The sequence below is a fragment of the Fringilla coelebs genome (genome assembly GCF_963513975.1).
Source record: "Fringilla coelebs genome assembly, chromosome: 15".
Taxonomy (NCBI): domain Eukaryota; kingdom Metazoa; phylum Chordata; class Aves; order Passeriformes; family Fringillidae; genus Fringilla; species Fringilla coelebs.
This window is the reverse complement of record NC_140041.1, coordinates 14,501,841-14,513,448: the sequence shown is the minus strand read 5'-3', so window position 1 is coordinate 14,513,448 and position 11,608 is coordinate 14,501,841. Positions and strand designations below refer to the sequence as shown.

The 11,608-nt window shown below is 45.3% G+C and overlaps 1 protein-coding gene across 1 annotated transcript; it reads left to right on the top strand.

Annotated features, from left to right (window-relative positions):
• Positions 1-1,214: 1,214 nt before the first annotated feature.
• On the top strand, positions 1,215-11,407 carry LOC311159637 (uncharacterized protein; the record flags this gene model as incomplete). Its single annotated transcript, XM_084215813.1, has 8 exons — positions 1,215-1,263; positions 4,250-4,594; positions 5,830-6,186; positions 6,826-6,906; positions 8,973-9,028; positions 9,618-9,690; positions 10,153-10,183; positions 10,911-11,407. The coding sequence occupies 8 exons, from the start codon at positions 1,215-1,217 to the stop codon at positions 10,981-10,983; spliced, it is 1,065 nt and encodes a 354-aa protein (XP_084071939.1). The 3' UTR covers positions 10,984-11,407.
• Between the last annotated feature and the right edge of the window lie 201 nt (positions 11,408-11,608).

Below are 11,608 nucleotides of genomic sequence, written 5' to 3'. Positions count from 1 at the left end.
CAAATTACTTTTGCTTTATTGCTTTACTGTTCCAGAGAAGAACTCCCAGAGAACTTATTTGTCAATTGGTCAGAAAGAAATGAGCAGTCAGAATGAGTGAAATGTATTTCTTGAAGATGATGTTGCATTTCTTTGGGAAGGATGTGGTTTTGGCAACATAACATTAGCAACAACTTCCTCCAAGGCTGTCTTTGCAAACAGAAAATGAAGTGGGTGAAAGAGAGGGGTCTACAGGCAGAAGGCAGAAGCATGGGAAATGAGGGATTAAGCAAATGTAAGTGAAGACAAAGTCTGAGGGGAGACTGCACCAAATGCTTAGGGGTGTAAAAGAGAATTTGTTCTTGCCACTCAGGACCCTGGAACAGAACTGGGCCGTAGGAGTTGCAAGGATGGCAAAGCAAAGAGAATATTGAAATTTCTGGGGATGGTACCATGCTGAATGTCTTGGAAGAGGAAAGGTGAAAAGGACAGCCTGTTCCAGGGTTTACTGCCCTCTCCCTAAATACTTCCCAGTGTCCTGTATAAACACCCCTGGTGAGCTTGGAATCACCCCCATGTGTCCTGTCAGTGGCTACCAGGGAGGAGAGATCAGCATTTCCTGTCCATGTCCCATCCTCAGGAAGCTGCAGAGAACTCGGAGCTCCTCTCAGCCCCTTTTTCTCCAATCTTGGAGTCCTCAGCTGCTCCTCACAGGACATTCATTCCAGCCCCTGCCACCTGCTCAGTTGGCCTTGTCAGAGCACATTCACAGAATTCACAGAATTCCCAGAATCACCAGGTTGGAAGAGACCTTCAAGATTATCAAGTCCAACCCAGCCCCAACACCTCAACTCAACACTGGCACCCAGTGCCACATCCAGGCTTTGTTAAACACACCCAGGGATGGGGACTCCACCACCTCCCCGGGCAGAACACTCCAGAACTTTATCACTCTTTACATAAAAAACTTTTCCCTAATATCCAACCTGTATTTCCCTTGGATCTGTCAGTGCAGTACCTGAATGTCCTTAGGTGGTGTGGCCCAGAGCTGCCCACAGAGCCCTGAGCAGGGCTGCAGATCCCTCTTTGGGCAGTTCCCATCCGGAAACACTCGCAGCATGTCAAATCTGGAAATGGAGAAATGAGACTGCAGGGGGACTCACTCAGACTCAGGAAAGGATAAGAGCTGGTTTCCTATTCTTCCACTCACTGCCCTGGTGTCTCCATCAGCCAGAATGGCCCATTTTGTGCTGTTTTACTGGATGATGATGCAGATCTTTATAGGTGAGTCTTCACCTGCTTTTTGTGTGTTTGCTCAGGAAATTAACATTGTTTTCAAATGTGAAAACAAAACAGTGAAAAGGATCGTAATTGTATATAGAACTTCAAGAATTTTCTTATTTATGAGTTAATACTGCTTGAGGTTTGTGGTCCTTTCACTTTTAAAAATGCGTGCAGTTTCCTCTGTGTTAGTTCCCTTGGTCTTTTCCCTTGCAGAGCTCCTGAAGGATGAGAATGGCTTTTTGTTATCTGCTCTTTAACTCAGATCCATGCTGAGAATGTGTTGCCTTGAGGTTCAATAGCCAGTTAAATGCTTCTTTTTTGTTTATCAGTCCTACCCTCTGCAATCTCATCAGTAAAGAAGCTTCAGTAAGGAAAAAAAATAAAAAGGATTGATAGGGCAAAGATTCCAAGTATCTTTTGCAAAGTAGGAAAATTATTCCGGGAGTAGATCAAGGGCAAAAAAAAATCTTATCAAACATCTGTCCTGGATGGAGGATGAATGATTTTGTCCATTCAATGACCAGTTTGTGGGAGAGAAGACAACGATAAGAGCAACTGTGAGAATTACTGCTTAGTGCCATCTGCCCCTGAGGGTGGGTTTGAGAGAGACTGAACACAAATATGAGTACACCTGTATGATCTGACCAATTATGAATACCCCTTTCTATTTTGGGTGGGGTATTAAACATCTGGAGTCCATTTCTCTCTCACTGATGAAGAACCTAAGAGTGCAAAGCTCACAGAGTTCAGTGGGAGCAGCCTGGCAGAGCCTTGGCTCAGACCTGGGTGCCTGGAAGGTCGGGGCCATGGAGAGGGGCAGGATTCCTCTCACAGGAAGAGCAGGGGCTCAGGAAGCTCCTAATTCCAAAGACATGTTCATTCCCTCCTAATGACTGTTTCCTTTGGAAAATGAGTCTGTAGAAGAGGCTGCACCTGAGAAGATATTTAATCCTTATTAAATAAGGATTCATGCTGTTCAATCCAGGCTGCTGCAGTATTGAAGCCTCTCCTCAGCAGCCTGCAGTGCAGGCAGATGTTGGCAACATCAGCTTCACAGAAATTGAAAGAGGATTTGAAACTGCAAAACCTGTAACTTTCTTACAGGAATACTAGAGGGAAACTGCCCTGAAGACACTCTGATACCTCGTGTCTTTCCTCTCCTTCTTTCAAATTATTTACTTATTTATATACTAAGTTCAGGTCTCTGCTTCTTTCAAAGAGAAGAGCAGGCAAATTTTCATTTGTTAAAGGTTTGCTTAATGAGGCTGTTTTTGTGCTGTGCAGAAATGGGCTGAAATAGCAGAAGATGAGCACATTTCTCCTCAAGAAGCAGTGACCTGAATTCTACCAACAGTTTGAACATATCTTTGTTGGACCATCTTGAAAATATGTGTTAACCTGCTCATGACTAAGCCCTTCCTCTCACAGAAATACTTTCAAGGTCAACTGCATGCCTGGTTCTGTCTCCATAGAGAGAAGCTGTTTTCTCTGTTTTGCTGTTTCGAGGCAAATGAACCTTCCCTTTCCAGGGGCCAAAGCCACCATCTTGCAAAGCCTTATCCTGCATTCAGGAATTCAGTTTCTGGCATCTCCTGCCTTCATTTCACTGCAGAAGCTCCTGCCCTTCAGGCTGTATTGCCTGTTGTTTTGTCTGCCTCTATGCTTTCAGCATTTCGAGCTGTGGAAACCTGAATGGGTTGGCTTCTCTTGCCAGTGGGATAAGAAATAATGGATCTGAAATGTCATCCCAATAACAAGTCATGAGGCAGCCTGCCACTGACTAAAGCCTCACCTAGGGAATAGTCCATTAAAGAGAAAACAAAAGAGACATGGACACAGTTGGAAGCATCTGTTTGCTACCTGGGAGTCGTGCCAAAAAGGAAAGGCATTCAAACAGCTGGCAAAATAGAAATGTTTGGCAAACCAGGGCCGAAGCTGGTGATAATAGCAGCAGGAGCAGCCAGTCCTCTTTGGGCTGAGCAAGCTGGCCATGAGACATCAGATCTGCAGGGTTGGAGGACAGGTCTGGTTGCTCCCCAAGTCCCTCAGTTCCTGCTCCACAGTGTGTAAATGATAACATGGGGGCAAAAGAAAGGTAGGAGGACTGACACAGACCAGGTGAATGTAAACCAGGAAACATTTGTTCTTGTCTGGGAACTTTTTTGTGTGGTGCCTTTTATGGAGAAGAAATCTCTTTGAAGGCAATCTAGAACATCATAAACATTGAAGAGGGAATAACGTATTGCAGATATTCAGACCAGAAGCCAAGGTGGGCATTGGCTGCAAACACCAACCTAAGCTGGTCACTAAGAGTAAGAGGACAAGGAAAATGTGTATGTACTTTTTTTAAAATCAGCATAACACCAACAACTAAAGTTGCTCTGTAGACAGAGTTCCACAAGGTAAGTGGGATTGGTAGGCAGGGCTTGCTCAGTGCACGTTCTGAGAACAGGTTCCTACGGACAGATCCCACTGCTGTGCCAGTTTAATTAGGCCCTAATTTCACACATGGATAGGTATTTGGACCCTGCTTTTGAGACTGTCAGTGTAAGGCAACTGTGACAGCATTTCCTTTTTGAAGGAGGTGACGGTGGGCTGAGAAAACCAGATGTCTTTCACAACAGGGTTCTGAACAACTTTGAAACAGCTCCTAGGAGAGGAGATGGGATGGGGGCAGAGTTCTCCAATTCCATTTGCAGAGGTCCAGTTGTACTTGGGCTGCCAGTGACAGACCATCATCACATATCTGATGTGTTTCATGAGCCTCTCTCCAGCAGCTGGCCAGGACCAGACCAAGGAGCAGAGCAAAGCCCGAGAGCTCCTGGCTGTTGCCCGTAGTGCCTCGGGGCACGAGCTGCAGGAGAAGTCTTGGGGATCAGCAGCTGTGCCCGCAGGCAGGAGTGTTTGGTCGTTCCCTCACTGTGCTGTGCAGGCAGAGTCACCATCAGAGACTGACAGCTCTCCTCTCTCCTTGTTCTCCTGGCAGCACCCACGGTGTGTGACCCTGTCATCAGAGGGACAGAGGGACAGCCTGTCACCCTGCCCTGCTCCTACCGCGTGACGCGGCACAGGGGCATCTCCGACATGTGCTGGGGCAGAGGCCCCTGCCCCAACTCCAAGTGCACCAACAAAATCCTGCACACCAGTGGCAGCAAGGTGACGTTCAGGGTGTCTCAGAGGTACAGCCTGCGTGGGTATGTCGCCTCTGGAGACGTGTCCCTGACCATCGGGGCGGCCGGGGCGGCGGACGCGGGCGTGTACTGCTGCCGCGTGGAGATCCCCGGCATCTTCAACGACATCAAACGCAACATTCGGCTGCAGGTGGACAGAGGTGGGTCTGGGGACCCTGGGGACACGGCCAGCAGGGACAATCCACTCCCTGGGCACTGAAAACTGGGGTCTCTCTGTGCTTTTTTGGTCTGTTTTGGCCAAAGGTGTTTTTCCCAAATTACGTGTTTTTGGAGGGAGATCACAGAATCACAAAATTCACACAGAATCACTGGGTTGGAAGAGACCTTCAAGGTCATTGAGTCCAACCCATTCCCTAACACCTCAACTAAACCATGGCACCAAGTGCCACATGCAGTCTTTTTTTTGAGTCACAGCCAATGTGAAGTTTAAATTAAAACAACTCCCTAAATTTTACCCATTTTTTTTTGCCGTTCAAATGAATCTCTCATTTTTCGCTGTGTAGCTCAGCTTGGCTTTTTAAAGGATGATGGAATTAAAAAGGGATTTATCATTTAAAGAGCCATTGGAATTAAATTCAGTTTTTCATTTGAGGTTCACCCCAACACTGAAGACTTTTGTTTCATTCATGTTGTAAGGAAACACATTAGGATGACCCACCCTTAAGGATGCTTCCTTCCCCTTAAGGGTGGGTCCTCAACATCCACATATTTGGAAATTTTGTCTCAGAGTCTTGAAGGGCTTCTTCCCTTTCCTATTATTTTTCTGAGCTGCAGGATAAAGCAAAGTCTTGCACAAAAAAAAATATGAGATGATACACACCCTCCACAAAGCAGAAAAACATTTTTTTTCTGGCTTTTACAGACCGTAATTGTCGTTCACAGCACATTTGTTTGTCTTTTTTAAACAATACAACAGGAGAAAGGGTGCAAAATGCTGCAATTGATTGTCTGCCCCTGAGGCTGAGGGCAATAGGCATGAAAAATGAACCAGCTGCAAAAATTAAAAATTAGCGAGAAGATTGTAGCTGGAAAACGGAGCTGTTTTATTTATTGTATTTTTATGAGGACATTGAAAAGCAAAATTACAAAATTTTCAAGCTTTGGGTTTTTACCACAGGAGGTTCTGGCCCTTCCACTTGTACAAGAAGGTCAAGGAGGGGTTGTTTGAGACTGGTAAAAGAAGGGCAAATCTGTAAATCTGTGAATTTCTTGGACTGGTCATGCTTTCAACTAATTAAAATAGTAACTCTCCCACCTTCATTTTCAGTATTTTAGCAGCCAGATAATTTTTATTCATTTCTGCAGTGGCTTCCCTCAGGGTTGGTTGTGAATGCTCTGACCTGGCTTTTCCCTTGGCTGTGTTTTTCCCATGCAGCCCCTCCAGTGACCACCACCACCACCACCACCACGACAGAAGCTCCTGTTTTCTCCAACCATTTTACAGAAACAACTTCTGCTCCTCAAGCAACCTCTGACCTCCAGCCAACACCAGAGCCTACAGTCCTGCTGACAACCAGCCCCCTTCCACCAGCAACCACAGCCCCTGAGCCTCCAGCAGTAACTACAGGGGAGACCTCTGCTCCCCCAACAATTGCTGGGACAGAAAATGATATTTTTCCTGAGAATGTGGTGGAAACGAGGGCTCCCCCAGGTTTTCCAACCACTTCCCAAGCAGCTGATGTGACAACTGAAGATGACATGTTCTGCTCCACGCTCCCTGGAGGCACAGAGGGTAACCAGCAGCAATCCTTCCCTTTTTCTGTGCAGCAGAGATGGGCTGTGTTAGCCTGGCTGGCATCGTAGAGACCCTCCAGTGCTTATATTTATATCTGGGAAGTTCTCTCTGAGATGCCTGTGGCTGTGTTTCAGGGGGTTTAGGCAAACACAGGTTAGATATTGTAGATAATGCAAAATTGGGGTGAACAGCCAAGGCAGAAGAGGGTCAGGCTTCCTGCAGAGGAGCTTTAACATGGAGAAATAATGTGGCAGAAACCTCATAAAATACAGCAGAAATAAATGCAAATCCCAGCACCTGAAGTGGAGTAAGAGGGATTCATTTAACTGTGCACTGATTTTTTTTCTTGATTTGGGGAAGACAATTGAAATTGCCTGGTGAAAAGTTCAGTTGAGAAATGGTGACAATTCAAAGCATGTTTAAAAAGGAGTATTTACATTCTCATCCCATATGAAGGCTGCTGCTGTTACTAGTGTCCAGAGTGACCTGTTACCAAACCATTTGTGGGTTGCTACTTTTGAAGTAGCACATTGCTGACTTCATTTCCACAGACTGATGTCTGCACAGATTTGAATGCCATGTGGAGACCCTTCTAATTAGAGATCTTTATGAGCATTTCTTTTTACTTTTTTTCAGTGACTACTGAATTCCCAGGTACACTTCCAAGTGCAGAGGAAACCACCACCTCTGTCCTGAGGGAAGAGTTGTCAGTCAGGGGTGAGTAGGATAACATTACAAGGTCAGAAGCTGCTTGATCAGAGAAATTAAAAAGTTGGCATCAACAAAGCTGTTGAGTATTCTTAAGAGTGCACCAAACACATACTGATGGTTATAAACATGTTTTTATACCTCCAAAGGAAGTTGGTTTTGAGTAACTCATGACTGTCAGGTATCTCGGGTCTGAGAGAAGTCAAAACCCAAATTTTTCAACATGGCTGAATTCTCAGATATCTGATTTGTCATCACTATGAGTTTCTTGAGATTTCTGTATTAAATCTTTCCCAAGTGTTGTGCCCCCAACAGAGAACTTAATGCTAAAATTCAAGGATGACATGTTGTATTTGGCCTCCTAGTTCCAGTAAGAGCTATGACTCTCTTAATTTTCAAACCCACAGTATTTTGATTTTTGCAGGTCTTCTTTTGATAGACCTAAAGACCTACAGCAGAAAGAGTGTTCCTTGGTGCCCCTGGAGAGGGGTCACAGAAGAGACTAAACTGGTCTCTCGAACATTTGTGAGGGTTTCTCACTCCAGTCTCACTTGTCACTCTTCTGGGGCGACGGATAATTCCTGTATTTTGTCATTGTAAATAGCAAGTTTTACAAAGGGTTTTAGCTCCAGGATTCTTGGGGCAGCTTGAGTTGTGACAGTGAGCTGGAAAGAGCCACCACAACAGCAGTAACAGCAGAGGATGTACCCTGTTGGTGTGAGTCACTCCCACCTGTGCAAAACCTTGTGTTGAGCTGTCACAAGGTGTGAAAATGCTGCAGCACAATTTGCTGGTGTCTGGTGAGAGCCATAAGCCAAGTCCAGTTCTTGTCTCTGTCTCATTCACACTGTGAAATAATGCACCAAAGGCACCCAGCTCAGCCTTGCTGTACGGGAAGGGAAGGCTGATTTGTTGCTGAACATTGTACTGATGTTAGAACAGCAGGAGAGGAACCCAGGGTTAAGAGCCCTCCAACTCCAAGAGCCATTTCTGGCAGATAGGTTGGGTTGCCTGGGGTGGAGGGCTCCTGCTGAGCAGGCTCTGATTTAATGTCTCTTCTCTCTTCACTTGCTTTCCCCCAGCTACAATCCTGCCAGCACCAGCCATACTTCAGACCCCAAAATATCCCTGCTCTTTCAAGTATCCAAGTGAGCAGCAATAGTTGGTGCCATCAGCCAGGCTGCACATGGTGCCATCAAGTTTAACTTTGACTTGTTGGGCCTGCATTGTCACTGTTACATCTGCATTCCTTGTGGATTTGGGCTAGTTCTGAAGCACAGAGCTCTGAGAGAGAGGAGTGTCATCAAACAGGCATATGACAAAATGCAATGTTCACACATCCCCAGGATTTTTAGTATTTCTTAGGGTTTATCACCTGTATTTTATTTAGCTGGAGTTCTTATTATTCATAATCTCTTTTCCACCCCTGTGCAAATTTCTACTTACACTGGCATGAGCTACCCATGCTCTGTCCATGTCTTGGATAAAATACAAGCCCATGGGATGTGGAGACACATCCACTCAGCTCTCACAGGGGGCTGGTCAGAACTGAGATTCTGGGGCATATTTAGGGCAGATTTGGTTATCAATGGGATAACATACTCTGAAAAGTTAAAATAAAAAAATAGCAATGGGATTATGTCCTGGAGTGACACTATTTACAAGAATATGTAGTGACAGGAGAAGGGGGAATGGCTTCAAACTGACTGAGGGCAGGTTTGGATTGGATATTAGGAAAATTCTTCCCTGTCAGGGTGGGGAGGCCCTGGCACAGGTTGCCCAGAGAAGCTGAGGCTGCCCCATCCCTGGAAGTGTCTAAGGCCAGGCTGGATGGGACTTGGAGCAACCTGGGATAGTGAAGGTGTCCCTGGGTTTTCCTCTTTCTTGGTGAAGGCTGAGCTTCCCCACGGCTTCCTCAGCCCCCATTTGTGGTGGAAACTGATCCTTCTCTTTTGGTTGCAAGGTGCTTTTGCCCTTCTCATTCTCATTACTCCTCAAATGAAGCAGTGACAGCCACTGCAACCCTCACTCCTTCAGGTGACTGTGCCAGTAATTTCAATCTCTTTCATTTTCAGTGATTTCAGTCAATTCAGATGGCAATGCTGGGAAATATGAAGATAGAGGAGATAAGGTAAAACTTCCTGTAAGTTTCAAGAGTGTTTGAGTAGAAATCAGGACAGCAGGACACACAAGTGACTTTCAGTGTATTTCTACTACAGAGAGAGCTTTGGCAAACAGTGGCTTGAACTTTTATTTAGAAGCTCAGGAACTGTCTGTTCCTCTTTTCAGTGGCTAGAGCCAAAGCCTGAGCATTCCACCTGATTTGGACACCTCAGAAAAACCTGATCCCCTGGCATCCCTGTGGGAGAGGGTAAAAGGCAGGTTAGGAGTGTGCTACACCTCCCCCTGTCTCTGAGAAGGAAGGGGGTGATTGACCTCCTACTTCTACTTCGGGCACCTTACTGAGAAGTTCATGTTCAATGGGCTGAATCTGGTTTCAGTATTTCAAAATAAGGTTTATTAAATACTGAAAGGGTAAATAATGTTGTTTAGCATGATCAACTCAATGTCTCTTCTCAGCACTTTGCAGAAGCAAGCTCAGAACAGCATTGCAAACTGCAGCCCAGTGCTCTGAGCAGCAGTGCAGCCCCTCCTGTGCAAATTGCTCTGAAGGAAATGTGCTCCCAAAGCCTTTTCAGTCTCTCTCTTCTCCTTTCCAGTTTCCCAGTGCTGCCATTGTCACTGCCTGTGTCATAGCAGGGTCCATCCTTTTGGGCTTGTTGGTCTGGAAACGTGAGTATCCTGCAGCTGAGTGATTAATGCTGGCCTGAGGCACATGTCCTCCTGAGTCCTGGCTGTTCTGGGAACTCTGCCATGGTCCTGGAGCCAGGGCTGTGCTCATTTTGTGGGAGTTGCTGTCCTTACTCCAGGGCTGTGGCAGCATCAGGGGGCCAGGGAGGATGAGTTGGGGGGATGCAGCAGGAGGCAGCCTGTGCAAAGAACCTGTTCCCTCACTTCTTGCAGGCCAGGCTCATCCTGTTGCCTCTCTCTTTATACTTAAGTGTCTCCATAATTTCCTGGAAATGCTCCCAAAAGACGATGGTGTGACTGAAATCAGGATGGGATCCTTTCTTTCCTGCTTAGCCCACAAAAATTTTGCAACTTGCTGCCATTGCTTCTGAGCTCGTTTGACAGATACATCAGAATTATAGATCTCATTTTGCCATTGTAACATTAATATTATTTTGCTTCCAGGTAAACAGACAAAGAAGTTTATAGTGAAAAGGTAATCCATTTTGTAATTTCCTATTGAAAGTTCCAGTGTAATTTTTCTTAGAGACAGGAAGGTATATTGGCCACTGATTGTAAGGGGTGCAGTATTGGCTTGTGGCACTGATTACCAAAGTTGTTTAGGAGGAAACTTCAGGTGACTTCACTCCAGAAATTCAATAGTGGTTCCTGGATGCTGCTTCTGTGTAGGAATGAACAGAAACCCAGAGCAATGGAGAAATTAAGCTACAGTTACTGCAGTGTAGTGGCTATAGCTTAAGGAAGTGCTTCATCTACTTTTAGTTTTGATTGAGTACCAGGACATGATACCTTGTGCAAATGTAATTGATAAGTTCACATCTTCTGGCTTATCTTGGAAAAAAAAACAAACCACCACCCCTTTTCCAAAGACAATAATCTTTCAATGGTAACTGGCCCTTCACTACTTGCTCTGCATGGCAGACAGGGATTGGGGACAGACTCTCTTCTGAGTCCCATGGTGGTTGCCCTGCAGCTGCCATTGCCGGGCTCTAACAACCCTTCCCTGCCCATGAGAAGGGTGCAAGCCAGGTAAATACCTCCCTGCTCTAAAAAGTAGGAGTTGCTTCACTGCAGTTGTTGGGCTCAGTAGCTTCAGGTTTCCATTTCCATGGCAATTTGCTGCTGTTACAAATAAAAAAGAATGCTCTGGAGCAGCCATGTCCTTTTGCCCCATCCATAGTAATCTGTCCTTCTCACTGCAGTGCTGGACCACCAGAAGAGACTGAGAAAGTTTTCAGTGGTGCTGAAGGAGAAAACAACATTTTTTCCCTGTGAAGAGCTCCTACGTCACCTGCAGATGCCATGGGAAATAAAAAGGGCCTGATCCACGCTGCACTGAGAGATTCATGTGAGCCCTCAAAATATCAGTGGGTATAAAACAAAGGCCAAAGCTTCAACGATGAAAATTTAAAATCTTTGTGCAAATTTTCCCATATCACCCTTAAAACTCACTGCATAAGAAGCTTATTTGAGAAGGGGCTTTATGCATTATTCATGGATGCTTCTGGCATCTGCCTTCTTACTAGCACCGTGTTGCACAATTGAATTTGTTTTTCTCCATTTTTACCAATGCTCTTCCTTGAATACAACTTGTACTCTGGGGAACGGAAGAGATCACATGGAAGGCTGCCTGTCTTCAAATTGCCATAAAGAAAGAAAAGGAATCATAAAATACAGATTTTAATGCTTTTATGTAATCAACAGAAAAATTAAGCACCAAGAATGCTGCGAGTTTAAATCAAAAATGCAGATTACTTAAGGGGTATCACTACTGCCTGTGATTCAGCATGTTTGGATAACCCTTGGAGAATATGTTAATAAACTCTGTAATTTTTTGCTGGCAATTGGACTTTTTATGCCACATCCTGAGGCATTTCAACAGGAGTTAGGTATTTCCCAG